A 27,758-nucleotide genomic window follows, 5' to 3' on the forward strand; every position below is an offset into this window, starting at 1 on the left:
GTCGAGGGCCTGGGGGCCCCGGCCCGGGCCCCTACCCTGGCCAGGGGCGCGGCCGGGCGGGGCGGGGCGGGGCGGGGCGCATGGGCGGGGCGGCGGCGGCTCCTCCCCCGGCGGGCGGGCGGGCGGCGCCGTGCGGCGGGCGGCCTCGCGGTGCCTAGGCGCGGGGGGCCGGCCTGGATCGCTCAGTCGCGCGGAGCCGGGCCCAGGAACGGAGGCGGCGGCAGGATGAATAGCATCAAGAACGTGCCGGCGCGGGTGCTGAGCCGCAGGCCTGGCCACAGCCTGGAGGCCGAGCGCGAGCAGTTCGACAAGACCCAGGCGAGTGGCGGGGCCGCGGGCGGGCGGCGCCGGCTCCCCTTCCCCTCACACGCGTCCCTTGGGGCCCGGCCTGCGCCCACCTCCAGAGCTCCGGGGGCTCGGGCCGCCCCCCGGACCCCTTGCTCCCCGGCCACCTGGGGCTCCCCGGCCTCATCTCGGCCGCGGCCACCCGGCTCCCTGGCCTTCGCCGCCCGAGCCGCCCCGCGCGCAGGTGAACCGGAAGCGCGAGCCGGCGCCCGGGCCCGAGGTGGCGGGGGACCGGGGTGGCCGGGGACTGGGATGCAGCCGGGCACTGAGATGCGACCGGGGGACCAGATGGCCAGGCGACCGAGGTGTCCAGGGACTGAGAGGCGGCCGGGGACCGAGGTGACTAGGAGCCGAGGGGGCGGGAGGGGGCCAGGTGGAGGGAGCCGAGACGCGGCGGGGGGCCAGGTGGGGTCAAGGTGCGTCCCGGGCCCGGGTGCGGCCGGCCGGGGCGGCCCGACTGGATTTCTCCGCCCTGGCCGCGCCGCCTCTCCCGGGCTCCGTCCACTTTTCCCACGCCTTAAAAGAATGCCCCCTCCTCGGAGAAGCAATGCATTTCCTTAAAGGAAACTCCCTGCTTCCTTTTCTCCTGAGCTGTTTTTCAGGACCGCACAATATCTTATTATCTGCTGGGCGAAAAGTTTCACGTCTGTAGCCAGACTTGTTTGCCCGAGCGCTGGCCCACGTATAAACAGGTTCACACCCCCTTATTAAATGACGGCGCCTGACAGACAGAAACTTCCTAGGGCTCCCTTCCTGCACTTCCCACGCGCCCGCATCTCTTCCAGAGGGTGGCCTATCCTGGGAAGGTTATTTTAAAAATGAAACAATGACGGGGGTGTGTATTTGTCCCTGTGTTCCTGCTGAGACCACACTGATGAGGGCGGTGCTGTTTCTGGTTTTCTGTTCCTTTTTATTTTACAAACACTGAGGTATTCTTATGCCTGGGGGAGGGGGGGAGCATACTGGGTTTTTTTGCCAAAGTAAGTCAACCAGGACTGAAACAGCAGAAAATTTTTACTTTAGAAATAAACCATGGACTTCCCTGGCGGAAAGTGGTTAAGACCCCGCGCCCCCAGTGCAGGGGGCACGGGTTCGATCCCTGGTCCGGGAACTAAGATCCCGCACGACGCGGCCAAAAAAAAAAAACAAAAGCCAGAAGGAACCCACTCACGCCTGTCTGAAGTAGGATGATGACATTTGTGTCTGCCGTTAGCAAGGTCCTTCCCACCTCTCCCTGCCAGGAGCAGTGACTTGTGCTGTGTCTTTCAAATCAAGTTAGCACATGCAGCCTACAATAACTTTGGTTTTGAAGTAAGAAAAAATGCAGGGGAAACATCTAACCTTTGTGCTTGAGATTAACAAGGAAAATGATAAAACCTTGGCTCTATAAAGGATTAGTGCTGAACCAACCTAGCCGCAAATTATTAATTTATCCTTGAAATCATCATCATCTGGCCCCTGGTGTATTTTCAGCCCGGATAGCCCGTCATAAAAACAAATGTGGCATTTAATTTAAAATCATTAATACATAATTAATTGTGCCAGGAACTTGCGGAAGGAAGGGGAGAAAATTTTAATTGGCAGAGAGAATCTGGATGTTGTCAGAAGATTTATTCATTCACTGATTTTTTGTTTTTTCTGTGGTTTTGAGGAGCTATAAAGAGGTCAGATTGCTACATAGAGGAGATGGAATTTAAAGGGCCAAGTTCATTGATCTTACTCTTAAATTGTTATAAATCAAGGGCAAGCTTTCTGAATGTCAAAGAGGAAGCATCTCTGATACAGGACAACTTATTCTGGTGGTTGGTTTGGTAAACAAGAGGGTGTTTTGTTTTTGCTGGCTGGGTTTTTCTCAGGGGCCGAGAGGGTTACTTTTCATGAATAATTCTTTCTAATAGGTGAATCTCATAGGATTTACCCATTCCAGGGCTCTTTTCTGGAAAGATGGAATTCAGGTTCAGTGTCTAGATTTGCTTGTCTTCAGAGTGACTTATTGAGGGATGTAGGAATAAGGTTTTGTGCATGGTTAATATTTAATTAGATCGCTCCCAGAAATATCTAGTGAGCTGCCAGCCAGACCTCATTGGTGAAAAGAACGAGGAGAGCTGAGGTTGCTGCTTACATGTCTCCTTCTGGACAGAAAATAGTACATTCAACCCACCGACGCACCTTCCCTTTGGACTGCACTGCCTGTGGCTTCACGTTGACCACAGCGTCCTGTGTAGCAGAGGGGCGCTTTGGTTTCCTTAGAACTTAAGTCTCCCACCATCCTGCCAGCCTTGCTTTTCCTCCTGGGTTTCTGGGTCAAGAGGAGGAAAAATACTTCCATATTTGCTTTCTTGACTGGCCACACCCTGTTTTGCAAAAAGGTTCCTTCCCCGCCCCAGTTGGGAGTGTGAAGGAAGGGGGCAGTCATGCGTCCTTCGTGTGGCAGGTACTTGTGTTTGCTGTATGATGTGGGTATGCGAGTGCATGTGTGTAATCCCAGGGGCACCGTCCAGAAAGCTGGCCTATTCTTCCCCAAGACTTTAGTCCCTTTGGTGATAAAACCCCTTTTCAAAATGGAAGTGACAAAATTGTATTGGCTTTTTGTTGTTGTAGTATTCTGAATGCAGAATAGCGTGGAATACAGTATACCTGTGTGTTCTGAACCTGAAAATTGACCGTCTCGTTAAAAAGATGGTGTGGTATCATGGAAAGCGGTAACTAACACCCGAGTGCTAGCCTGTGTTCCTGGGCATGGTGCTTAACTCCTGTTTTTTGGTCTATAAAAATAGAGGTAATTCCATCTACTTCCTAGGGCTGTTTTAAGGTATAGAAATGGTGGGGTGGGCTAAAGAGGGACCCCTCAAAGATGTCCACATCCTAATTCCTGGAACCTGTAAATATGTTACAGCCCTGGGTAAGAAAATGCTAATCAGCTGACCTTAAAAATAGGGGGCGTAGCCTGGGTTATCCAGGTGGGCCCAGTGTAATCACGGGGCCTTTAAATGTGGAAGAGGGAGGCTGGGGAGGAGGTCAGGGTGGTGTGAGGTGAGGACAACGCCACCGGACATCGCTGGCTTTGAAGCTGGAGGAACGTGGGCATCCTCTAGAAGCTGGAAAAGGCAAAGAAATGGACTCTTCCACAGAGCCTCTAGAAAGAAACGCAGCCCTGCTGGCACCTTGATTTTAGCCCCGGAAGATCCGTTTTGGACTTCTGACCTCCAGAACTGTAAGATGATAAATTTGTGTCGTTTTAAACCACTGAGCCAATAGTGGCCGTTTGTTGTAGCAACAATAGGCCACGAATACCTACAGGATGCAAAACACGTAGTACGGTGCTCTGCAAATGGTCAGCTAGCCATCTTTCTCCCTTCCCCACCCACAAAAAGCTTTAAAATTTGAGAACTGTTTCAGACCCTCCACGAGGGAGGAGATCCGTCTTTGAGGTATAGCATGGGTGAGGATGCAGCAGATGGGAGTCCTGGAAATGCTAAACTCCAACCTTGCTTCTTCCTTGTCTAAGTGCGCCTTTGCCATCTGGGCCTCGGTTTCCCCTGCAGGAAATGGAAACAGAGCCCAAAAGCTTCCTCTAAGGTTAGGATGAGAGAGGGGCCACGCTGCTCAGTAAACCAGGCCTGGCGGGGAAGAAGGGCATTAGATACAGGCATACGGCGTAAGGCTCGCCAGGTGTTAGGGGTTTTCTGGTGGGGTGGGAGCTGTGGAGGGGAAGCAGCGGGAGGAAAACTGTTCGTAGGTCCAGTTTTCCAGGTCGGTGACACGTCCCCTCTGCAGCCTCTGTGGAAGTGAAATCTTGTAAGAATTAACATTTATTGACACTCAGGGCTTCTCAGGCCGGCTCACGTTAGAAAAACGCTGTCCAGTAGAAACAGAACAGGAGCCACGTGTATCGTTTTTAGATTACTTAGCCACACTAAGACACCAACAGAAACAGGTGAAATTCACTTTAATCATATATTTTATTTAGCCCAGTGTATCCAGAATATAGCCATTCCAACACGTAATCACTATAAAAATTATGAATGGGATATTTTACATTCTTTTCCTCCTACCAAGTCTTCAAACTCCATTTTGTGTTTGTTATAGCACATCTCAATTTGGGCTCACATTTCAGGCACTCATTAGCCACACGTGGCCAGCAGCTACCGGATTGGACGTCAGGGTGTTAGAATCACCTGGGGTGCTTTTAAACTCTTCCATGTCTAAATGCTGGAGATTTGGAGTGATTTGGCTTGGATTGGAGTCCTGGGCACATAGGTCTATTTTCTTCAAGTTCCCCAGCCAGGAATTCTTTAGAATCTCATTATTGAAGGCAAGCCACAGGACACAGACAGGTGTTTCGGAACTTAACTTGAGTTTCTGGTTTGAAGGCTGTTCCCAAATTGGCAATAGTCTTTTGGACTCCCATCCTTTGCACACTGTTTCCTCTGCCCTGACTTCCCTTCCCACATATGCCATCACCCCCTCTGCCAGGCAGGCAGACTTATGCACACTCCCTTTTTTAAAAAAATTTTACTGAAGTATATTTGATTTACAATGTTGTGTTTAATTTCTGTTGTACAGCACAGTGACTCAATTATACATATATATTCTTTTCTATTGTGGTTCATCACAGGATATTGAATATAGTTCCCTGTGCTCTACAGTAGGACCTTGTTGTTTATCTATCCCATATGTAATGGTTTACATCTGCTGACCCCAAACTCCGTCCTTCCCTCCCCCACCCCCTCCCCCTTGGCAACCACAAGTCTGTTCTCTAGTCTGTAAGTCTGTTTTTGTTTCGTATTTAGGTTCATTTGTGTCGTACTTTAGATTCCACATATAAGTGATATCATATGGTATTTATCTTTCTCTTTCTGACTCGCTTCACTTAGTATGATAATCTCTAGGTTCATCCATGTTGCTGCAAATGGCATTATTTCATTCTTTTTAAGGGCTGAATAATATTCCATTTTGTGTGTGTGTGTGTGTGTTTGTGTGTGTGTGGATATATATATATATATATATATGTATGTATATATATGTATATATACATACCACATTTTTATCCATCTATCTGTCGATGGACATTTAGGTTGTTTCCGTGTCTTGGCTATTGTGAATAGTTACACACGCTCCCTTTCTGTCTTCATTATTTCTTATAGATGCTGTGGCATTACCACACTGTTAGCTACCAACCCCTTTCTGGGCCTCATTTAAATGTTTATTTTAAAAAAGTTCCCCCACCCCCGAGCTTGGGAGGAAATCTAAACCACATGGTGAAAGCCAGAAAACCTCCCCAGCTCCGCCCACGTCGGTCAGCTCCCTGAGGGCAGGGGCAAGGGGCCTGGCACCCACTGCAGGCTGGTCGAATGGCTAAAGAACAGAGGTGAGCGAGGCTTTCTGAAAAGGAGGAGAGAAAGAACCAGGCTCACGACCCCTAGGATGCTGCCTGCAAAGCCTCGTGTGAGCTGCCCCAGCAGCGCTTGCCTTCCTCCCCGGCCCCTGGAGGTGGGCCAGCTGCGGTGGGTGGTGAGCTGTGCCCTTCCTTCCAGCTGCGCTGCTGTTGCCCGCCCCTCAGACACCCTCCACCTGCTTCTGCCGCATCAGCCAGCTTGGTGATGCTCAGGGCAGCTGCTGACTTCCTGGTTCCTGGGGTTTCCTGCCGCAGTCCCCCTGGGCTCCCCGGGTATCCGGTGACCTCTTGGTTCAGGCTGGGGTGGGGTTGTGGCTGCTCGTCCTTCCCCTCCCCCTTCCCATCTTTGTACGTTTGTCCCACGACACGTTCATGAGGGACCACTTACTGTGTATGTGTTGGCTTGTTTCTGGTGCTCTGGGATGTGCTACGGGAAGATGAAGATCATTCTCATCCCCTCCAAGGGTTTTCATCTTGACGACGGAGGTGGGAGATGAACAGGTGTGCTGTGGCAGAGCTGTTAAGAGTGAGACTCTGTGCCTCAGTCTCCTCATCTGCAAAATGGATATAATCGTAGTGCCCGAGTCATGGAGGATTTGCAGGATGACACAGCTCCTGGTGCGGAGTGAATGCTGCACTGAGCGGCTGTTGGCTGTTACGTTGTGTATGGGAAGGCGGGCTGGACTGAAGAGATGGAAATGATGCCCTCTTGGTTCCGTCCCTGAGCCCCTAGTTGAGCCTCTGTAAATGGGGAGCTGGGGCTGTTGGGGAGGACAGTAGATCCGCCACAGGGGTTGGGCGGACTTGGGAAGGTGGGGAGCAGCCCATTCCTGGAAGAGCCATCCTGCGGTGCCCCGCTTCTCCAGGACAGCAGGCCCTGCTCCCAGGTGAGGGGAGCCCCAGGGAGGTGCCCCAGGGAGGTCTGGGGAAGCCAGCCGTGACTTAAACGCGGGCCCTCCTGACCTTGCCCCCAGGCCAGCCTCCCGTTTGTGAATAAAACCTGCCTGGGCTCTGAGTCCAGCAGTGCGAAGTGGAAACTCTGGAGTCGAGTCTAGGCCTGCTTGGCGGGGGGACAGGGAAACGCAGCGGGCTAACCTGAGCTGGGGCCTGAAGAGCCTTTGCCAGCCGGCCGCACTGTCAGCGATACCCTTCCCCCCAACCTGCTCCCCCCAGCTCCACCTGACTCCAGGGAGGACTCAAATATCACCTTGTTTGCGAAGCTGTCAACCGCTTTCCTCCTGCCCGAGCCTTACTAGGCTGCCCTAGTTCTCGCGATACTATTCCCACTATTCCCCTGTCTCCCCAAACCCTGCAGCCGAACCGGCAGGAGTGGACGGCCGTGAGGTCGGGCGTGTGTTTAGATCCAGGGTCACGGAGAAGGGATTGCATTGCCTCCCCCTCCGAGCCCCTAAGCACTACCCTCTGAACCCCAAGATCCTCAGGCACGGACAATGTTGGCTCCTTGTGTGCCAGCACCCAGGAGTGCCCGGCTCAGGGGACCCTCTCGGTGTGCGTGCGCTGAATAAATGGGTGCCACGGGGGCCCGTGGGTCTCCCTGTTTTGATGCTGCCACTCAGTGAGGCCTAAAAAGCCATGACTCCCACTGCAGGGAAAGACTGAGTTCTTGGAGAAAAGTTTAGTAGAGGCGGGGTTGTTTTTCCTCTTGCTGAAATAAACACAACCTTCAAACTGCATTAGGTTCTCCCGCCAGGGAGTGACTCAGCCCCCTGGTTTGTGGGACAGACAGGTCTATGGAGTGATGTCACCAGGGCCCAGGCAAGGAGCTGCCCAGGCTGGCTGCCTGTCCTTCCTGGAGGCGGGACTCAGGGCCGCGTCCTCCTCTACCATCTCCTCCTCCTCATGTGTCACCTGCAGAGCCCCGGGGGAGGGGTGGCAGTGTCCCCCAGTGGGCCTCATCCTGGTGGATGGGAGGATCCCGCCCACGGCTCCTGCAGAGGAGTAGCAGCTGCAGCGCGGCCCTCCCTCCGGTTTCATAAACGGTCGAGTGATTGAGAGGCCCGGACAGAGCGGGCACTGGGGGACGTGAATAAAGGGAAAAGACGGTTGAATCGCAGGATGGTGTTGCTGCACTGACTTCCCTCTGCTGAAATGACTGAGCTGCAGACCTCCAGCCCAGAGCTCCCCACCGCTTTGCCTGAGACCACATTCAGCTGCCTCCTTGGCTACAGAAATCCTGTGTTTGCTTTCATCAGTGGCCTTTGAGGTGACAGAAGCATTTGAATGAGATCTTTCTGTCCTTCAAACAACTCTTTGGAAACACTAAAGCAGGATAACCCACCTCTCTGCCAGCCCCTGTGACCCGGCTCTTTGAAGGATGTTTTTTTGTCCCTGCCAAGTGCCACCATGAAGCGCGTCATGATAATGGTACAAGGAGGATTGAGTCTGATTCATTTCAGGGTTGATTTTAAAAATGGAAATTGTTTTATAGTTGCCTTTACTATTTAACTCTAGTGGATAAATTATTAGCTAGAGAAAGAGACACACACATTGCCTTGAATTTAACCAGTACTTGTATTTGAAAGCGCTTTCGTTCATTCAAGTATTCACTCTTCCATTCATCCAGCAAAGATTTATTGACCCCCAGGCACGGGTTTCGGGAGGCACAGCAGGGTTTGTTGTACCGAGCACGTCTGTTCAGGGGCCAGAGGTAGAAACAGAACACATGGTAAACAAGACGGTTTCAGGGAATAAATGTCCTGGGTGAAAGTAACCGGGAGGAAGCTGTCTGTGTGTGTGTGGGGGGCTGCTTTAGATAGGATGGTTGGGGGAGACCCCCCAGGAGGGGCGTTTTAACTCCGAGCAGGGTGACCCCAGAAGCACAGCCGGGCTTGGGGGTGGGACCGGGCTTGTCCTGTTTGAGGGACAGAAGGAAGACGGTGTGGCTAGAACAAAGCAAGATGTTCCAGACACACTTTGTGTATGTTTGCATTCTCGAAGATTTCAAGGGTTTTTTGCTTCTGCTTCCCAGACAGGAAAAGGGGAAGTTTCTAAAGTGAAGGCGCCCCTGTGGGTCGGAGTGGATGGGACCGGGGTCTGTGCGCTGGGGTGCCACGGCTGGCAATGGTGGAACTGGGTGAGCAGACCTGTATTTGGCCCCATTCACGTGGGCTCCTGTGGAAGGGGTCTCCCCGAATCCACGTTCCTCTGCTGTGCAGAGCTCCCCACAGCCTGGAGGATGTCAGATCTCGCAGAGAACGTCCGGGGCTGCAGCCTCTGCGGTCACGTGGTTCTGACCCCCTGCAGGGGGCTGTGGGTTTCTAGAACGGTGTTGCCAATGTTGGTACGCACCGGGCTGTGGCCTCGTGAGCCGCTCTGGCTCCTGCTCCGTCCTCAGTGACTGTCCTCTCCCCATGGCTCTTCCTGGGGCCCCTTTGCCTGGCGTGCAGCCCCACAGGCGATGGGGCAGGGACGGGCTTGCTGTGTGCAACTGCTGACCAGAGCGTCCCAGCTTGGTTGCCCGGCTTCGCTGACGGTGTCCACACCCCAAGGCTTCTGTCTCGAGTCCGCAGCAGGCGCTGAGGCTCTTGGGAGTATCACCTGCTGGGGCTTCTGCCCCGGCCCCGCTGCCCCAGCCGGGTCGCCTTTCTTCTGAACCGACACCGAGATGCTTTCTCGTGTGTCCCTGGGAGTCACCTGCCCAGGGACAAGTGCCATTGGTGACTCTGTCTGGCCCGGTCCTGGGATTGCCTCCTCAGGCTTGACTCCCAGGGCCTCTCCTGGCACCAGATGGGGTTTTTATTTGACAAACAAGAACGAGATTGTTCCTGGAAGCAGGGGCAAGTGTGTCCTGAGGCTCTGGCTCCCATGGACCCAGTGGGGCCCTTGTAAGAGGCCTTCCCAGACGTCCCCGCCCTGGCTGCAGACAGAAGCCGCCCCGGGAGGGAGCCGGAGTGGGCCGAGCTGAAGGCCCAGAGGGGGCCCAGGGCCCGAAGGCCTCGCCTGCAGGAACGGGGGAGCCGTGGGGGAGCCCCCTGAGCCGCTCGGTGCCACCCAGTTGCTGTTCTTACCCGGGCTTTGAACGAATCCTGGATCCAGAACCTGCGTTTTTGACTTGGAGTTGGGCCAGGTCCTCCCTGAGTGACACCAGGCCCTCGGGAGCTGGGTCCCTGCAGTGGGACAAAGAGGGACCAGAAGGACGTGCGTGCTGGCGCACGGCTCCCTCAGCCCAGCCCCCTCCCCCAGCGAGAGAGGCGGCCGGGGACCCGGTGGTGGCTGAGGGGACAGTCTACAGAGCCAGCAGCCTGGGTTCCCTTCCTGCGCGGCCACCTTGGGGACTGCTCGACCCGGGTTAGCGGGGGAGGGTTGTCTCTGTGGGGACAGTGCCTAGAATAGTGCCTGTGTTCGTCATTGTGACCTTGAGCTTTGATTTCCTCATCCACATGCTTCAAGGGTTACTTAGGAGATTAAATGAGATGATAACGGTGAGGTGCTCCGCACGGTGCCTGGCACATGGCTGAACTCGATAAAAATCATTTTATTATTCGTTTACTGAGGCCAGTTTGCTGGCCTTTGGCATGAGATATGCCTCCTGCGAGCTTCCCGGGGCCAGCAATTCCGACCGTGTCTCCAGAGCCCGCTAGAGCCTCTCCACCCCTCGGCCTTGTCCCCCGCCACCCTCCGGAGGGTCAGGCCCCTCGCTGTGAGTGGCTTCCCGGGCCTGGGCTTGGATTTTTCCAGCACAGCAGGAGCAGCAGTGGTCTGAATGCCCGTGAAACTGTTTAGTCACCCACCCTCACGGGTCTGAGAAGCGTGTCTCTGCCCGCCCTCCGCTGTCTTTGCAAACCCTCCAGCTCCCTCCCCCAGAGCCCCCCTGGGCATATCTGGGGGTGTCATAGACCCACCGTTACTGCTGTTGTCCTGCTTTGCTGCTCCCTGCCCCCCATCCGTGGCCACTCAGAGGTCGAGTGGGAAGTCAGATAAACAGATCCCCAAGGCGGTCGCCACCTGCCCCCCTCTGCCCGCCCCCCCACCCCCCAGGACCCTTTCTCTCCGGCTCTGGCTCTTCCATCTCGGCACCCAGGCCCCTAATCAATCCATTCCACTTGAAGTTTCTGTCTCCCAGAAGGCTCTCTCCATGGCAATTGATCCCGCCCGTCGTGAGGGATTATGCTTGCTGTTGTCAGAACTGCCCCTGTACCAGGGCGGAAGGAAGCCTTTTTCAGGCTGGCAAGCTAGAGAGAACCCACACGATGGTCCCCGGTGCCCCTCTGACCCCCCCTCCTCCTTCAGTCTTCCTGCAGTCGCTCGTTGGGCTGGTGTGAGGTTGCCATGCTTGTGTAGACGGAAGCAGATGTTGCAGTCAGAGCTGCAGCTGGACTGTCAACCCAGGAGCTAAGCCATGTCAGAATCGCCCAGCACAGGTTCCAGGGCTGAGGAGAGGCGCCCCAGTGCTCGGCCCACTCAGGACGCGCAGGGGAGGGACGGGCATCCCTGGGGCCTGCCGTCCCCGCCTGGGACGGGGCTCGGCTGCTGCGCCTGGCAGGAAAAGCAGGCTTGTGCAGTGTCCACAGACCCGCCTCTGTGTGAGAACTGTGCCTCCTTGTGAGGCCTCCCGGTCCACACATCTGCCGCCTGCACACAGCAGGGCCGTGTTCCCGCCGGGAGGGACCCTGTTCCCACAGCCGGCGCGGGGAGCGGGCGGCACTGGTTGGGCGGAGGGGGCCAGACAGACTCCCGTGTGCCTGAGTCGCCACCTCTCTCTGGGGCCCGGGAGCCTCTGAAGACCTTGCGTGTGCCAGGCGCCGTGTAGGGGCTGGGGCCACAGCCGCCCCCGAGAGGCAGAACCACTCCCCCCGCGGCGTAGACATGGGCTGGGAGTGGGGGGAGGGTAATAGACAAATAAGGAAGACACTGTCGGGGGTGCTGACCACATGGAGAAGCATGAACCGGGAGATTTACATAGGGTGGCAGCAGGAAGGGGACAGGTGAGCAGGTTCCCCGGAGGGGAGGGGCAGGCACTCTTTCTGGGGGTCCAGGGCCCAGCCATGAGGGCGCTCCGTATACGTTTGGACCGATAGTGAAGTAAAAGCCTGTGCCCAGCGGCCTCTGGGGGAGGCTCCGCGGTGGGAATGCTTAGCCTGGGCCGCCGGCCCCACCAGCCCATCCCTTCAGGGCGTGTCTGCTGCAGGCCCTGGGGGGAGGGGGTCGGCACGCGCCTCATGGGCGTCTGCGGAGGACAGAGCACTTGCTGGGACTGCAGGTGGCATCTTTGCATCCCCGGCCTCCTGGGCAGCTTGCTCTGCCTGTGTGACTTTGGCTCTGCTCTGTTCTTGCCTGGGATCTTCTGAACAGGTGGCAGTCGTCAGAGCCAGCTCAGGTGTCAGGGCAGCTGGGGGACAGGGTTACACACCCCCTGTCAGGGAGACAGGCACTCCCGGCTTATGGGCTGGTGTCTCTTCCCAGCTCTGTACCTGTACTGGAGGGGGGTGCCTGGGAGCTGGATAGCAGAATCGTTCAGGACACAGCCAGACCTGCCTTGGCCCTTATTAGCTGTACGGACGAGATACCCCAACTCCCTGAGCCTCAGTTTCCTCATCAGGAAAGTGGGGGCATGCCCACTTGCTGGGGCTGTTGCTGGCAGCGTGTTGCCTGTGCTTGGCGCAGGGGAGAAGCACCCAGGAATGGCTGGTTGTCGATCGTTGTCCTCGTCGCTGCTGCTGTGGGCAGAGTTCTGCCTGGCGGGGCGTGATGTTCGCGGGGCCGGGAACGGTACGCTCGGGGTCCGGCCTCTCTCACAGTGATGCCTGTGGAGGGAAGGCAGGCGCTGGGGCCTCGGGGAGGCCGAGTTGGCAGAGGATCGGCAAACACAGAACAGATGGTGAGGGAGCTCTCGTGTCTGGCTCGCTGAGGCTTTGAGGGTAAGAGGAGCCAGAGCCTGTCTGCGTTCCTCTCAGGACCCCGGTACCGCGAGGCCAGAGCCACTCCCCCAGCCCAGCCTTGATGCTGGGAGAGTCGTCCGTGTCCCAGGGGCCCGCTGTGCTGTGTGCTGCAGACCCGCTCTCCCTGAGCCCCGGGGAATGGCCACAATGGGCGCTGTGTGTGAAAGGAGGTCAGCCAGCCTGGCTGGGGTGGGTGCGAGGGGCTAGCCCAGCCCCCAGCAGCTCCTAGGTCCGTGAATCTGAGCAGAGAGCACGGCCATGGCTCTCAGGGGGTTGCTTTTCTTACAGAGGAAATCTCACTGCTTTGCAAAGCAGGACCACAGAAGGGTCACAATAGACCGTAGATGAGAGAAGTCGCTTCCTTGCCCGGCAGGGACAGTTAATATTGTTCCCAGGCCAGAGGTGGAGAGCACAGTGGCTTCTGGGTTAAAAAGAAAGAAAGCTCCTGCTGCCCCTCGGGGCTCTCTCTCCGCCCTGTCCTGCTCCCGCCACTGCTGGGCCTGCCGTGGACAAGTCCACGCAGGGCCGGGCTGCAGGGTGAGCGCACAGCTTGCCCTGCTCAGCGAGCTCCCTGGACAGCCTGGGGCAGTGTGGGCCCTGGTGGAGGACCTGTGGGAGACTTGGGAGAATCGGCTGACCTGGAGAGGAGTCTGCACGGGTCAGGGACCTCATCCCATCCCTCCCACCAACGGCACTGGCAGCTCTTCTCATTTGGTCCGCAAGCACAGATGCCCCCAGCTCGGGGCTAGGTGGGTGGACAGAGGCTTACAAGACCTGCCGCCAGGTAGAGAATTAAAACATATCCATAAGTAAACCCAGGGCCGGCGGTGGTTCCTGGGTGAGTGGGATGGGGGTGACAGTAAGTGCCCTGAGCCTGTGTGAGGGCGCAGTCACATCCAGGAAGACTTATCGGAAGAGGCAGCGTTGAACTAAGGGGGAAGAGACGAGACTCCAGCAGGTGGAGGTGGGAGGGGACCTGCATCAAGGATGAGTTTGCCGCTTGCTCAGGGCCTGAGTGGTAGCAGCATGTGTGCTAAGCGGGTCCCCCTTCCTGCCACCACTGGCGGGGCCGCGGTCGCTGTTTGTGTCGGTGGGAGTGGGAGCTGAGTCAGGATTCGCCCTCACCCAGGAGGCATGTAGACAGGCGATGGGACCTGGTTTATCCTGGTTTTCCACGAAGTGGCTGTGAGGCCTCATGTCTCCAGGCCGTGCCCCGTGGTAAAGCAGGGGTGACGTGCATGTTTTGGTGGAGTGCAAGAGGGCTCAGGCCACAGCAGCCTCTCCCAGAGGAGAGACCCGATGGAGGATGTCCTGTGGGGACTGGCGGCTCCCCTGGGGCCCAGGGGCCATGCCTTCTGGGGAAAACGAATCACACGCAGCTTTCAGATCAGAGTTGCTCTCCTGCAGCACAAGCCGGCTTTTGTCCTTACCTCCCAGGCCTCTGGAAGCTCTGTGTGGTTGTGGCATCGGGTATTAGCTGTAGTTTGAGCTGCACATGTCACGTGAAGAAGAGTCTTGAGTGGTCTGGTTTGCTTAGGTTAGAGAATTTCTATTTTTCCCTTATCTGTGTACTCTCGCCTTTAACCGGCTGGAAGGATCGGTCCCGTCTGTGTGTCGCCCCTTCCCCCTTTCGGTGGTCTGTCCCGGGAAGCCTGCCGGGTGGGTTTCTGACCTCTGCCTCCTCTGTTCCCTCCCAGGCCATCAGCATCAGCAAAGCCATCAACACCCAGGAGGCCCCCGTGAAGGAGAAGCATGCCCGGCGTATCCTCCCTGCTGCCGGCCGGCCTCCGTCCCTCGGGGCCCCAGGGGAGGCGGGGAGTGTGAGGAGGACGTGGGGGAAATGAATTAGGGGAGCAGTGGGCGTGGCAGATGGCCTGATGAGGGGTGTCCCCCTGTGGCCTTGGGCCAGCCTCGCTCAGCTCCTTCCAGACTCAGTCCCATCTCAGGAAGGCCACCTATTGTCTTAGGCCATTGGGCCCAGCTAAATTTGTGGGGCATGACCTTGCCCTTTCTCTTGCTTGGCTGAGAGCCGTAGCTCTTGGTGAGCTGTGGCCGATGCCGAGGGAGGGGTGTGGGGAGGGGGGAGGGCGGCCTTCCACCCGCGTCTCTGCGCTCAGTCACCTGTTCAGCTGCACCTGCTGAGCACCCGACCTCCCCCACGCTTGAGTCCCTGCTGCGTGCACTTGGCCTTGACCCTGGTAGGCATCATCCTGGGCACTCACCACGAGAAGGGGGCCTTCACCTTCTGGTCCTACGCCATCGGGCTGCCTCTTCCCAGCAGCTCCATCCTCAGCTGGAAGTTCTGCCACGTCCTCCACAAGGTCCTTCGAGACGGGCACCCCAACGTGAGTAGCCGCTGGTCCGGGGGCCCGGGCCCTGCATCTGCCGCCTCTTGAACACCCCAGGGAGGCACAGAGCCGCATCCTTTAAAATGAGGGCTGTCCCGGCGTCTGTGTCCCTCAGCTCCAGGCTGGCCTGCCCTGCCTGCTGCCCGCACCCCATACATGGGAGCAAGTGTCGGGACGGCTCCCCACCACCACCACCACCGACGAAGGCTCTGGCCCCTTTATCCTCCCTCCTCGTCTCCCCCTCTGGGCAGGTGCTGCACGACTGCCAGCGGTACCGGAGCAACATTCGGGAGATCGGAGACTTGTGGGTAGGTGCGGGGAGCAGGCACGGTGGCCTTAGCGCCTCGCCAGCAACACCACCCGGAAAGTCCACCGCCGTCCTGCTTGGCACACAGGGCCGAGGGGGGAACAGAGCACCTGCAGTGGTGCCCCCATCCTCCTCGTCCCAGCAGAGTTAGAGCCACGTTCAGTGGGGCCGTGGCAGCGGGCGATGAGCGTCCGTAAATGAAACTGAGCCTTGCTTTTAAGGCCTGGCGCAGCAAGTCCCAAACACACCCCTCACGGGCCCTCCGGCTCCAGAAATCAGCAGCCCTTCAGTCCCTGTGAGTTCACTACCCCGCCCTGAGTCTGGGTAAGTGGTGCAGACTCTGGGCCCCCAAGACCGGCAGCTCTTGAATCTTGGAAGTCTGCATTTTCAGCAGGCTCTCCAGCAGCGTCTCCTCCACAGTGAAGTCTCAGAGCCCTAGGAGCTTGTATTCTAGATCCACTCCACGACCCTCAGGAGTTAGGGGCGTCCCCTGCGTGGAGAGAGGGCTTCTGGCCTTATCTGTCCTCTGGGAGCACTGCTGGGGCCCCAGCAGCCGGGGCGGGGGCCGGGTGGCCTCTGGGAACTGACCGGCTTGCAGAGGGGACACCCCTTAAAGCAAGGAAGGTGGCACCCCTGGTGCCATCTGCAGATGTGGGCCCAGCGGGCGTGGCCGCAGGGGACCTGGTGTCTGGAGGCGGCTGCGGGGAGGATGTGTTCACGTGCCCGTCGGAACGTACCTCCCCAGCCACCACCAGCATTTCCGAAGAGTGTCCCACCTCAGAACTGTCCTCTTGCCCTGGACGAGGAGCTCTCTTGTCACGAGAGTCTCTCTGGCAAGAGTGAGAAGAAGAGAGCGATAGGCAGAGAGGGGGCTGGCAGAGGCCCTTGGGAAAGAAGGTTGGCCACCTCTGGTGGGTTGAGCAGTGGTTGTTGAATGAATAAGTGACAGCGTGGGAGGGTGAAGGATTGACACCCTGCTCATCATCTTGCATCTTCCGGCCTCACCTTCCTTGTTTGCCCCGCGGGGTTCCTGGGCGAGCTCATGGGCAGTGTGTCCTTACCCAGGGCCCTTTCTCCACAGGGCCATCTGCATGACCGATATGGGCAGCTGGTGAATATTTACACCAAACTCTTGCTGACCAAGATCTCCTTCCACCTCAAGGTAGTTTCCTCGGGGGAATCGTGGGGCTGGTGGGACCCTGGGCTCTTCCCTCCAAGATGTCTCAGAGGGTGGGATCTGTCCTGTCCCCACCTGAACCAAGGGGAAGCTTGGGACAGACGGCAGGGAAGTCAGAAGGCCCGGAGGCATTTCCCAGCGTGGGAGGTGGTCTCAGCCCTGCCCTCAGCTCCGATGGATGTCCCATCCTCTATGTCCTGGTCTCTGTAGTCACTGCCCGGGGCAGACGGTGGCTTCACAGGCTAGGGGGCTTCTCTGGCCCCTTCGCCTCCCTCAAAAGCTAGAAGCGGTGCTGGGCCAGAGCTGAGAGGGGCTGCGGTTGAGTGGGGGTGTCCTCTCCGCAGCACCCCGAGTTCCCTGCGGGCCTGGAGGTGACAGACGAGGTGTTGGAGAAGGCAGCTGGGACCGACGTCAACAACATGTGAGTCCCCCGGTTTCCCGTCTGTTCCTGCGGCGTTCCTCACCCAGGTTCCCACCGGGGGCCGTGCTCTGTCTGGGGCTGGAGGTCGTCACGTGCCCAGCAGATGTGGCTAAAGCTAAAGGGATGGGGCTTACTTGGAGCTGGGCATTTCGGCTGAAGGACTGCCGTCTGTGCATCCGTGCAAAGGCGTGGGCACGCGCTGCGCTCCCTCTCCCACCTGGGGGTCCTCGCAGGGCCATGCCCCGCACCCCTCCCGCTCATCTCTCCCTCCTCCTTCCCCCGTAGCTTCCAGCTTACCGTGGAGATGTTCGATTACATGGACGGTGAGCTGAAGCTCTCTGAATCAGGTGAGCCGGCCGGGGGTTGACCCGGGGCCTGCTGCCTCTGGGGGCCAGCCATTCTTGGACACACCTGCCCCCTGGGGACCACACTCCCACCAGGAGCAGGTCACGGGGCCTCCAGGTGCCCCCAGAGCATGGGAAGGAGAGGCTTTTACCGCCCCTGCAGGACGCCAGGCACGTCCAGGGAACAGTCTCGGCCGAAGGAAACCCACTCTGGCACCAAGGCGCGGGGTGGGGGGTTGCCGGGGGGAGCCGGGGGGGAGCCAGGAGCCGCCTCTTCAGGTTCCTGATCCACCTCCCAGCTGAGCCTGCCCTGAGGCAGTTGGTTTCAGCCTTCTTGCCCATTCTCTGCTGTAAAAGGCCTCTGAGTCAGGTCAGATTTCCCAGCCCAGGAACGCGGCGGCAGCCGTTGAACAGGAAATCTCAGGGGGCTCACCCTCCTGGGGCTGCAGAGGTGACTGTTTTCAGTGGCAGCTTCAGAACAACTTGTGGGTGACTCGACGCTCTCACTCTCCGCGGGAGAGTGAGAGGCAAATGCCTTTTAATGGAAAACCAGGAATGAGGAAGAGGTGTCTGGGCAGCCTCCTGGCGCCGGGGCTGGACCCTGAGGCTGGGCGAGTCTGGGGCAGCTGTGCTGCAGAGATGGGCCTCTCCCCAGTCGCCACGACAGGAGGCGGAGAAAGGCCACAGCCAGCGCCCACACCCCCTGTGCCAGCGTCTCCCTGAGAGTGAGGGGGAGTGGGCATTCCCCGCCCCGAGGTTTGTAACAGCCCCAAATGGGAAATGTCCTGAACGCCCTTCAGATGAGAAATGGCTGCATTGTGTTTTAAAACGCAAAACAGTATTGTGTGTGTATTTTAATTGTTTACAAGGAAAATGGACTTGACGTGACATGTAATTAAGTTTTAAGCGGGTGAGGGACAGCGCTTAGCGCCTTCCTCCTGGTCCCTTCCCTCCCAGGCGTCCTTGTGTCACTGCGGAGGTTTGCAGATCGCCCCACCCCAGGCAAGGTGAGAGTAGGCCTGGGTTGGGGGCCACCCATCTGGAACAGGGTCCCACGTGGGCCGCCCTGGGTGTCACGTGCTCATTTCTCTCCTTGCCCCAGAGAGCAAGCCGGTCAGGGGTGGCAGTATGTCTGCCTCTTTCCCTCCTAGTTGGTCCATCGGATGAAAGGCTGATTCTCAGGGTCAGGGGAGATTGACCCCGAGAGCAAGTGAGGTTTTGGGGTCCCTTGGGGTTTGCAGAACCACGTCCTGAGCCCGCTGCTGTGAGACTGACCAAGCCCGGGCCTGTTTCCACATCTGCAGAACGAGGCCTTGGGGCTGCACAGCCTTAGGCCTCCATCCGTCCCTAAGATTCAGAGTGAGCTGGAAGCCCATGGGTACAGGACTGTTGAAGTCACCCTGTCTCTCCAGCTCCGCGTCCTGGGCCCACTGCCTGGAAGCTCTCCAGAGACCCTGGCCGAGCTGAGCTGCGTTTCATTTGCCCCCCACCTTGCCGCCACCTTAGTTCGTGGGAGCGCTGGGCCTTAGTCCTCGGCAGCTTCAGCGCACGGGGTCCTTCCTCGCCGCGAGGAGCATGTTGGTGTCCGAGGGCCTGGGGCAGAGTCCCACTGCCTGACTGGGACTGGTAAAGCCAGTTACCCAGGCCATTGCCCCGTCTTCAAACCCAGCTCTCTAGGTTGCCGTGACGGTGCCGTGAGATGCCGGTCGGGGCCAGCGCTCGGCCGCTGCCCTCGCTGTGGCCGTCACTACGCCTGTAAGCAGAGTGGGGTCTGCGCCTGCGTCTCCCGGTTCCGCGTGCTCAGGCTCCTCCCGCCTCCCCCCCCCTTTTTTTTTTTTTTTTACAGTTTTCCGGCAGCTCAACACGGCCATTGCCGTGTCCCAGATGTCCTCGGGCCAGTGCCGCCTGGCCCCCCTCATCCAGGTCATCCAGGACTGCAGCCACCTCTACCACTACACGGTCAAGCTCATGTTCAAGCTGCACTCCTGTGAGTCCCCCTGCCCCCACCCCTGCCTGCCTCGGCCCTGAGGGTCAGCCGAAGCCCCATAGGGCTATGTTGATAGACTGCATCAGGGATGGGAATCAAGCAGTCTTTAAGATATTTATTAATTAAACTTAACAGTAATGAACTCATTACCCATTAACATAAATAACATACTTGTTATAAAAAAAAAAATCACTATTTTCCAAAACAAAGATTTAGTGGGAAGAGCCACGTAGTTTTACGTGTTTGCAGTTTTCTTAACCACCTGGCCTTGGAGGCGGCAGCGGGACCTCACCCGTGCTCGCTGGGCTGGCGGGGAGGACTGGGGGAGGCACGTGGTGGCTCCTGAGTGCTCAGAGAGGGTCTGGGCTGCTGGCCTGGGTTCTGTGAGCTGTTCCAGTGTCAACCCTGGGCAAACTCGAGTGAGAGCGACCTGACAGACCAGCAGGGCCCACATGCAGTGCGCTGCGGTCAAGGTTCTGGCCATCCCACTCACTGGTTCCTTCCCTCCCTCAGTCAAGAGCTGAACTCCTCACAGGGGGTTCTTTGGGCCCTCCTGATGGTGGGTGGGACGCAGCCAGGTGGCAGGTAATCTGTCTAATCTATGACGGTTTCTAGAACGTGGAGGAGCAGGGAGGGGGAAGGGAGGGAGCGGATCTGAAGTCTCGGGCACAGAGCAGTGAGCAAGGAGGAAGTCCCGTTAAACCTCCCTGCCCCCAGGTCTCCCAGCGGACACCCTGCAAGGCCACCGGGACCGGTTCCATGAGCAGTTTCACAGGTACCAGCCTGGGCGGGGTTGAGGATGGCTGGGAAAGAAGCTCCTCGGCTCCCGGCGACGTGTGCTGGGGCTACCGGGCTGGGGCCTGGCTCCTCTGACCTCCCGCCTCTGTCCCCGCAGCCTCAGAAACTTCTTCCGCAGAGCCTCTGACATGCTCTACTTCAAGCGGCTCATCCAGATCCCCCGGCTGCCCGAGGTACCTGCGTCCTCCAGAGGCCGCCGCCTGCCTGCAGCCCTGTTCTGCCCTGGGCTCTGGGCTTGAGGACCGCGGCCGCCTGGCTGGGCCCCGCGTGGGGCCTCGTGTGGGCTGTGGGAGCGGCAGAGAGAGGGCCTTCCGGTGGGGGGAGCGCTGGGTCGCTTTCACCCGCTGCCCCCTCAGGGACCCCCCAACTTCCTGCGGGCCTCGGCGCTGGCCGAGCACATCAAGCCGGTGGTGGTGATCCCCGAGGAGGCCCCCGAGGACGAGGAGCCCGAGAGCCTCATCGAGATCGGCACGGGGCCGCCTGCCGCGGAACCAGCGGTGAGCTGCCCCCTTCTTGCTGGGGGCACTGGGGGTGGCTGGGTCTCCCTCCTGGCCTGGGGGAGTGGGGGTGGAGGTCACCGTGCTTTGCCGTGGCAGGTGGTGGCTGACCTCTTCGAGCAGACATTTGGACCCCCCAATGGCTCCATGAAGGACGACAGGTGAGGGCCTGGGGAGCCCACCATAGTGGGAAACAGCCTTCCGGGAACTGTGATCCCGAAAGATCTCGGCTGGGGACACAGACCTGAGATGCTCAAACCCCGAGGGGGTGCTGATGAGAGGGCCAGTGGCCGTGCCCGGGTCCCCTGATCGTGCTGGTTGAGTGAACTTGAACGCCAGGACCACGCGGGCTGGGGAAAACCCCGCCTGACCTCTGTCCCCAGGGACCTCCAGATGGAGACCTTGAAGAGGGAGGTGGAGACGCTCCGCACGGAGCTCGACAAGATCCAGCTGGAGGTGAGGGGCGCGGGCGGAGGCGCAGGGCCGGGCGGCTGCCCCGCGCGGGGGACCTACACCCCACCCCCTCCCCTCCCCTCCCGCCGCCTAGGCGCAGCGGTACATGGCGCAGCTGAAGGGCCAGGTGAACGCGCTGGAGGCCGAGCTGGAGGAGCAGCGGAAGCAGAAGCAGAAGGCCCTGGTGGACAACGAGCAGCTGCGCCACGAGGTGGCCCGACTGTGCGCCGCCCAGCTGGAGGGCGAGCGAGACCGGGGGCTGCGAGAGGAGGCGGAGAGTGCGTGCGCGGGGCGGGGCGGGGCGGGGTGGAGAGTGCATGGGCTGGGCGGAGAGGGCGTGGGCGGGGCGGGGCGACGGGGTCCGCCGCTGGGGGGGCTGGGGGTCACGGCCGCGGCCTCCCCCTCCCCCGCAGAGAAGGCCAGCGCCACCGAGGCGCGCTACAACAAGCTGAAGGAAAAGCACAGCGAGCTCATCAACACGCACGCCGAGCTGCTCCGGAAGGTAGGCCCAGGGGGCGCGGACGGGGGCCGGTGGGATGTGGGGGGCCCCGAGCGCAGCCCAGCCGAGCCTGTCCCCGGTCCCCGCCGGTGCAGAACGCAGACACGGCCAAGCAGCTGACGGTGACACAGCAGAGCCAGGAGGAGGTGGCGCGGGTGAAGGAGCAGCTGGCCTTCCAGGTGGAGCAGGTGAAACGGGAGTCAGAGATGAAGGTGCGTCCCGTGAGCACAGGCCCTGCCTCGTAGACCCCGCAGGCACCCCCTGCAACCCCCGTGCCCCCCAGCTCCACTGCCTCCGTGATGTCCTGTCCCCTCCCGTCGTAGCTGGAGGAGCAGAGTGACCAGCTGGAGAAGCTCAAGAGGGAGCTGGAGGCCAAGGCGGGAGAGCTGGTGCGGGCGCAGGAGGCCCTGAGCCTCGCGGAGCAGGTGTGGGCCTTCCCAGGCCGGGCTGCCACTGGAGCGCGGGGTGGTTCAGAGCGGCTCACCCTGGCCTTGAGGTGTGGCTCTGACCCAGCCCCGGGGGGTACGCAGGGAACAGGACCCGCTCCTTGGCCCTCAGTCAGCCTTCAATCTCCTGGGGCCCTAGGGATGGTCTGTAGATTTGGGTGGGGATGGGGGCGGGGCCTCTGGAAGCCCTGCTCACCGGCCAGGTGTTCACAGAGCGGGTTGGAGCTGAGCTCGAGGCTGGATGCGCTGAGTGCGGAGAAGGACACACTGAGCAGCGTCGTGCAGCAGCGGCAGGCTGAGCTGGTGGCGGCCCAGAGCCTGGTGCGGGAGAAGGAGGAGGCGCTGAGCTGGGAGCAGCAGCGCAGCTCCAGGGAGAGGGACGAGCTGCAGGGGCGGCTGGCGGACAAGGTGCGGGCCCCCCTCCCCCTCCCCCCCCTCTTCCCCCCGTAACAGCTGAATTGGGGCAGAATTCTCTTTTATCACGAGCTGTGTGCACCCCGCTTGAGGGAGCAGCCCCGGCACGGGGAGGGGGGCAGTGCAGCAGGGCCTCTCGCTAAAGCCCCCTCCCTAGCGAGGGTCTCCACTGGGGCCTGGCCGGCTCACCGCCGCCTCGCCCTCTCCTGCCAGGAGTCTCAGGAGGAGGGGCTGCAGCGCAGGCTGCTGGATGAGCAGTTTGCGATGCTGCGGGGCACCGCCGCCGAGGCCGAGCGCATCCTGCAGGACGCCGTGGGCAAGCTGGACGACCCCCTGCACCTGCGCTGCACCAGCTCTCCAGGTAGGGCCGCGGCGGCAGGCGCTCGGGCGTCGCCCTTCCCTACTTCCCACCCCCGCCCCCCCTCAGGGAGGCGGGCAGGAGGGTGCTGAGGCCTCAGGCCAGGCTCTGCCCCTCACCGGTTCTCCCTGTGCTGGCAGACTACCTGGTGAGCAGGGCCCAGGCTGCCCTCGATGCCGTGAGCGCCCTGGAGAAGGGCCATGCCCAGTACCTGATCTCCACGGCAGGTGAGTGCAGCCGGGGCGGGCCTGGGCAGGGCAGAGGCCGCCAGCGGTGCTGACCCGGGCCCACGGGCCATGGCCGCCTCCTGCTTTTGGGGCGGTTTCCCACCACAGGCGCCTCTCCAGGAAGCCCCAGCCCCGTTCCAGAGATCAGCCCTTCGGGCCAGGGGTCACCTAGACCCGGGGGCGGTTCCTGCGATGCTGCTCTCCGGCTGTGCGGGCTTGCCGGGCAGGAGAGGCACCACCGGGACTTGCTCCAGAGCAGCAGCATTGAGGGTGGTTGTCCTTCCCGAGCAGACGCCTCTGCCCTTGTGGCAGCCCTGACCCGGTTCTCCCACCTGGCCGCGGACACCATCGTCCACGGCAGTGCCACCTCCCACCTGGCCCCCACTGACCCTGCTGACCGTAAGTGTGCCCTGGGCTTGTCCCACATGCTCCTCACGCTGGACCCGGGAAAGGGGGGCGGCTGCCGCTAGGTCCTGGTGTCAGACCTGGCTGGGGTCTCCCGGGGTTCTCGGCGCCGGGTCCCCTCAGCCCTCTCCCCCCAGGCCTGATGGACACCTGCAGGGAGTGTGGAGCCCGGGCTCTGGAGCTCGTGGGGCAGCTGCAGGATCAGCGAGCTCTGCTGCAGGCCCAGCCCGGCCTGGTGCGGATCCCCCTGCAGGGCATCCTTCAGCTGGGCCAGGTGCGGTGTGCAGCCGGGATGCCGAGCGTGGCCCAGGGTCTGGAGGGGGCGGTGGGGCTGGGCTGGGGTCCCCAGCTTCTCTGCACCTCCTTCCAGTTTGGGCTGAACAGGTGCTCACGTGCAGAACCTGTAGCTGCAGACACGGGGCGGGGACAGAGCACCACCCTCTAGGGCCCGGCTGCCCCAGTCTCGCTCCCAGGCTCTGTGGGGGTGGTGGGGGGTCGAATCCACCCCATCTGACTCCTGGATTCCCTCATCCCCCAGGAGCTGAAGCCCAAGAGCCTGGATGTGCGTCAGGAGGAGCTTGGGGCCATGGTGGACAAGGAGATGGCGGCCACGTCTGCGGCCATCGAAGATGCGGTGCGGAGGATCCAGGTGAGGACCAGGGTGCAGGAGCCCGGGGGGCGCTGGGCTGAGTGCCGGCTGCACCCACCTCCGCACTCAGCCTCCGTGCGAGGGCCAGGCGGCCTCTGCAGGTCAGAGGTGGGAGGGTGGGCAGGGGCCCTAGCTTTCCCTCCCTGGGCCGCGCCCTCCCCTCCGACTCCGCGGCTGGTCCAGTGCGGGTGTCCCCTGTCCTTGCACGCTGCCCTCCTCCCAACCCACTCAAAGCTCTGTCATCGGGTGTAGGACATGATGAACCAGGCCCGCCATGCCAGCTCTGGGGTGAAGCTGGAGGTGAATGAGAGGTGAGACCTACTTCTGCCTTCCAGTCGCCCCAGGGCGGGTTCCCCAGTTTTTCCAGATTGGGGGAGGGGAGAGGTGGCTTCTGCCCTCCTGACTGCTTAGCTCTCCAGAAAGAAGGGCTGGGAACCGCAGAGCATGCCTGACCCTGTGGGCCTGCCTGCTGAGCACCCTGACGCCCCCGTGGCTTCTGGGGCCGCCTTGCAGATCCTTTTGTTTTCCTCACCCTTTTGCTCCTCTCAGGATCCTCAACTCCTGCACAGACCTGATGAAGGTGAGTGGCCGGCTGGGACCCAGGGCGGGCCCTGTGCCTGGCCGGGCCCCCGAGGATGACACACGTCTGGGTCTTGGCAGGCCATCCGGCTCCTGGTGACAGCATCCACGAGCCTGCAGAAGGAGATCGTGGAGAGCGGCAGGGTGAGCTGGGCCGCTGGTCTCACGGGGCCTCCCTGGTGGCCCTCCCTGGTGGGGCCAGGTGGGGCCCCTGCCTAGTGGGCAGGCCACACAGCTAGGCCATTGAGGGACAGGTTCCTGAGCGGGGCCTGACCCCAGAGCCCTCTCCGTCCGTATCACCCGCCCTGTGGCTTACGCCGGCCACGGGACTCCTCTCGGGCACAAGATGCCTGAGTGTGCAGAGTGCCGACAGGCCCTCCCAGTGCGTGCAGCGTACTGGGAGTCCCAGTCCAATCCCCCACAGCCCAGGGATGCGCTCTCAGGGCCGGGGTGAGGGCAGGAGGGCCCACCCGCGGGGATCTGTTGCCACCCGGGACTTCCTTGACTGGTCCGCCCCGCCCTCCTGTCGCCACTAGGGGGCAGCCACGCAGCAGGAATTTTACGCCAAGAATTCGAGGTGGACGGAAGGCCTCATCTCCGCCTCCAAGGCCGTGGGCTGGGGAGCCACGCAGCTGGTGTATGTTGCCCCAGGTCGGGGGGCAGCAGGGTGTGTGGTGCTCAGGGTCTGGGGAGGGGTGTGGAGGCGGCCCGCCGTCCAGGGGTTCAGAGACCCAGGCCCTGCTCGGCTCTGCCCCCAGGGAGTCGGCTGACAAGGTGGTGCTTCACACGGGCAAGTACGAGGAGCTCATCGTCTGCTCCCACGAGATCGCGGCCAGCACGGCGCAGCTGGTGGCGGCCTCCAAGGTGAGGCTCCCCTCGGGCTCCTGGGCTCCCAGCCGCGGCGGTGGCACCACGTGTGGCGGGGAGACCGTGGGCGTGGGGGTGGTGCAGCCAGCAGGCCGTCCCGCCCCCTAACCCGCCCCGCCCCCCAGGTGAAGGCCGACAAGCACAGCCCACACCTGAGTCGCCTGCAGGAATGCTCGCGCGCTGTCAACGAGATGGCCGCCAGCGTGGTAGCCTCCACCAGGTCGGGCCAGGAGCAGATCGAGGACAGAGGCGAGTGCTGGGGCCCCGGTGCAGCGGCTGGGCTGGGGGCGGGTGCCCAGACGCTTATCCTCTCCCCTCTGGCTGCAGACACCATGGACTTCTCCGGCCTCTCCCTCATCAAGCTGAAGAAGCAGGAGATGGAGACCCAGGTGGGCGCCCTCGGCCGTCCCTCTCCTACCCGCGTCCCTCGCCCATGCGTCCCTCTCCCGCGGCTGAGCTCCGGGAAGGCCCCTGGGGCGAGGCTGTGGGGCCTGCTGAGCACCTGCACGCGGGGCTGCAGGTGCGGGTCCTGGAGCTGGAGAAGACTCTGGAGGTGGAGCGCGTGCGGCTGGGCGAGCTGCGGAAGCAGCACTACATGCTGGCCGGGGCCGTGGGGACGCCCGGCGAGGAGGAGCCCGGCCGGCCCAGCGCTGCCCCCCGCGGTGGGACCTCCAAGAAGCCGCCCCTGGCCCAGAAGCCCAGCGTGGCCCCCAGGCAGGACCACCAGGTGCGGGGAGTCAGTGCAGGTGGGGGGGTGACGGGAGGAGCCCAGGGAGTGCTGTCCTGGACTCTGCTCACTGGCCTGGGGGGCAGTGGACCTTGGGGACGGTCAGAAGCCACTGACCGGTGGGTGCAGACACGCGGCCCCAGCAACGCGGGGAGCACGGCAGGTGCCAAGGGCCTGCGCCAGGGAAGGCAGGGGCCGAGGAGCGGCGGGGTGCCTGGGGCCTGACGCAGGGTACGTCAGGCACCCCTGGATGTGGCCACTGAGCCCCTCACCTTTGATTCCTGCAGCTTGACAAAAAGGATGGCAGCTACGCGGCTCAACTCGTCAACTACTAGGTTCCCCCCCCCACCCCCCGGAGGGGTCCAGCGGAGAGGCTGACGGCCAGGCCTGGGCCTCGTGGCTGAGGAGCCTCTGAGAAGGCCCAGCCCTCACTGAGCGCAAGGGCTCAGGGCTGACCGGGGCTGACCAGAGCAGTTCTTCCCAGACGAGCGCCTAGTTACCTGCAACAGGAACTTCTCAGAGCAGCCAGGACCCAGCAGGCCTGAGCCACAGCACTTCAGGAAATACAGAGCATTTCTAATATTCTGAGTTAGATCTTTCTTTTGTGAGTTGTGTGCAACACACCAGAAAGCAGGGCCCCTGGAGCGGGTGTTTGGGCCGTGCATCCCCTGCCCCTGGGACTCCCGGTCTGAGGTTAGAGGTGACTAGAACACAGTCTGTGCTGGCTGTTGGGGATACGGGGAAGACATCACCTGTTCGTGGCCTTCTTGGGACCTGGTGCAGCCTCAGGCGAAGCAGGATGCTCTTAGGTGGGCTGGGGGTATCGCCCCTTTCTCCTTGGGCCTCGCTCTAGGGCGTCAGTGACGGTGAGCGCTGAGGACAAGGAGACCCTTGCCTGGGCAGGGGGGCAGGCCAGGTGCTGCCATCCTCCTGGAGTCTCTGTTCCTGCTGGCACCTGCGGGGACTCTCCTGCTTCCTGCTTTTCTTTCCCCTGGTCTGGCTGCCCCTGCGCTGGAAGCCCCGCGCTGGCCACTCCCCATGCCCAGCCACCTCATTCCTCCCTTTGCCTCCCCATCCCTGGGAGGTTTCCGGCCCTCCCGCAGGCCTCTCCAGCTCAGCCAGAAAAAGCCCAGAAACGAGCCGCCTGCCCCCTCTGCGGATCAGGACCAAAGGCACCTGGCGCTCCTCGGGCGGGGGCTGCCCTCAGGGAGGGATGAACGCGCGCTCCTCGAGCCCCCCACCTCCTCCTGGGCAGAGGGAGGCCTGGCTGGAAGGAGGAAACCTCGGTCTGGAGAGGAGCACAAGGGGCCAGCTCGATTTGCTTTGCGTGTAGTGTTTCCTTGTGTTGGAAGTGTCAGATGATTGGCAATAAACCGCACTTTGACTGTTGTCACCGTCGCCCCACAGTGAGGGGCTGCGCCTGGTTGTTGATTTCTCCGGGGCCAGTACGCTGGGGAGGGGAGGGGAGGGGAGGGACCCCCTTAGTTTCTGCAGCAAACAGTGGAACACGGGAGCCACAGAAAACCTTGCCGCCTCCGGTTCTGCCAAGAAGTGTCCGGCTCGCTTCCCCGGGAGGTTTGTGACTCTGGCACGCTTGTTTGGGGAGTCGCAGG

The 27,758-nt window shown here is 60.8% G+C and overlaps 1 protein-coding gene across 3 annotated transcripts; it reads left to right on the plus strand.

Annotated features, from left to right (window-relative positions):
* The first annotated feature begins 119 nt into the window (after positions 1–119).
* HIP1R (huntingtin interacting protein 1 related) lies at positions 120–26,727 on the plus strand. Of its 3 annotated transcripts, none has more exons than XM_057526430.1 (32): positions 120–318; positions 14,340–14,403; positions 14,845–14,987; positions 15,242–15,298; positions 16,379–16,459; positions 16,819–16,895; positions 17,181–17,242; positions 19,086–19,226; positions 19,944–20,001; positions 20,122–20,197; positions 20,381–20,521; positions 20,621–20,682; positions 20,905–20,977; positions 21,069–21,252; positions 21,388–21,476; positions 21,569–21,685; positions 21,797–21,898; positions 22,133–22,327; positions 22,547–22,694; positions 22,832–22,918; positions 23,027–23,317; positions 23,461–23,597; positions 23,862–23,972; positions 24,225–24,283; positions 24,522–24,552; positions 24,633–24,695; positions 25,088–25,188; positions 25,310–25,415; positions 25,544–25,667; positions 25,746–25,807; positions 25,939–26,145; positions 26,433–26,727. In XM_057526430.1, exons 1-32 carry the CDS (start codon positions 226–228, stop codon positions 26,478–26,480), a joined length of 3,390 nt encoding a protein of 1,129 aa, XP_057382413.1. In that variant the 5' UTR covers positions 120–225; the 3' UTR covers positions 26,481–26,727. The 3 variants fall into 3 exon arrangements, with proteins under 3 accessions (XP_057382413.1, XP_057382415.1, XP_057382414.1); XM_057526432.1 differs by having other exon boundaries at positions 23,210–23,317; XM_057526431.1 differs by lacking the exon at positions 120–318 and adding an exon at positions 11,613–11,688.
* The last annotated feature ends 1,031 nt before the right edge of the window (positions 26,728–27,758 follow it).

Source organism: Balaenoptera acutorostrata, chromosome 13 (assembly GCF_949987535.1).
Source record: "Balaenoptera acutorostrata chromosome 13, mBalAcu1.1, whole genome shotgun sequence".
NCBI classification, from domain to species: Eukaryota; Metazoa; Chordata; class Mammalia; order Artiodactyla; family Balaenopteridae; genus Balaenoptera; species Balaenoptera acutorostrata.

Bases quoted from the DNA above. Each gene is read 5' to 3' on its own strand.
- HIP1R (XM_057526430.1), top strand. From the start codon at position 226: ATGAATAGCATCAAGAACGTGCCGGCGCGGGTGCTGAGCCGCAGGCCT. The intron at 20,683-20,904 runs GTGAGGGCCTGG...CTCTGTCCCCAG, and splicing joins GGCTCCATGAAGGACGACAG to GGACCTCCAGATGGAGACCT. The intron at 24,553-24,632 runs GTGAGTGGCCGG...GGGTCTTGGCAG, and splicing joins CCTGCACAGACCTGATGAAG to GCCATCCGGCTCCTGGTGAC.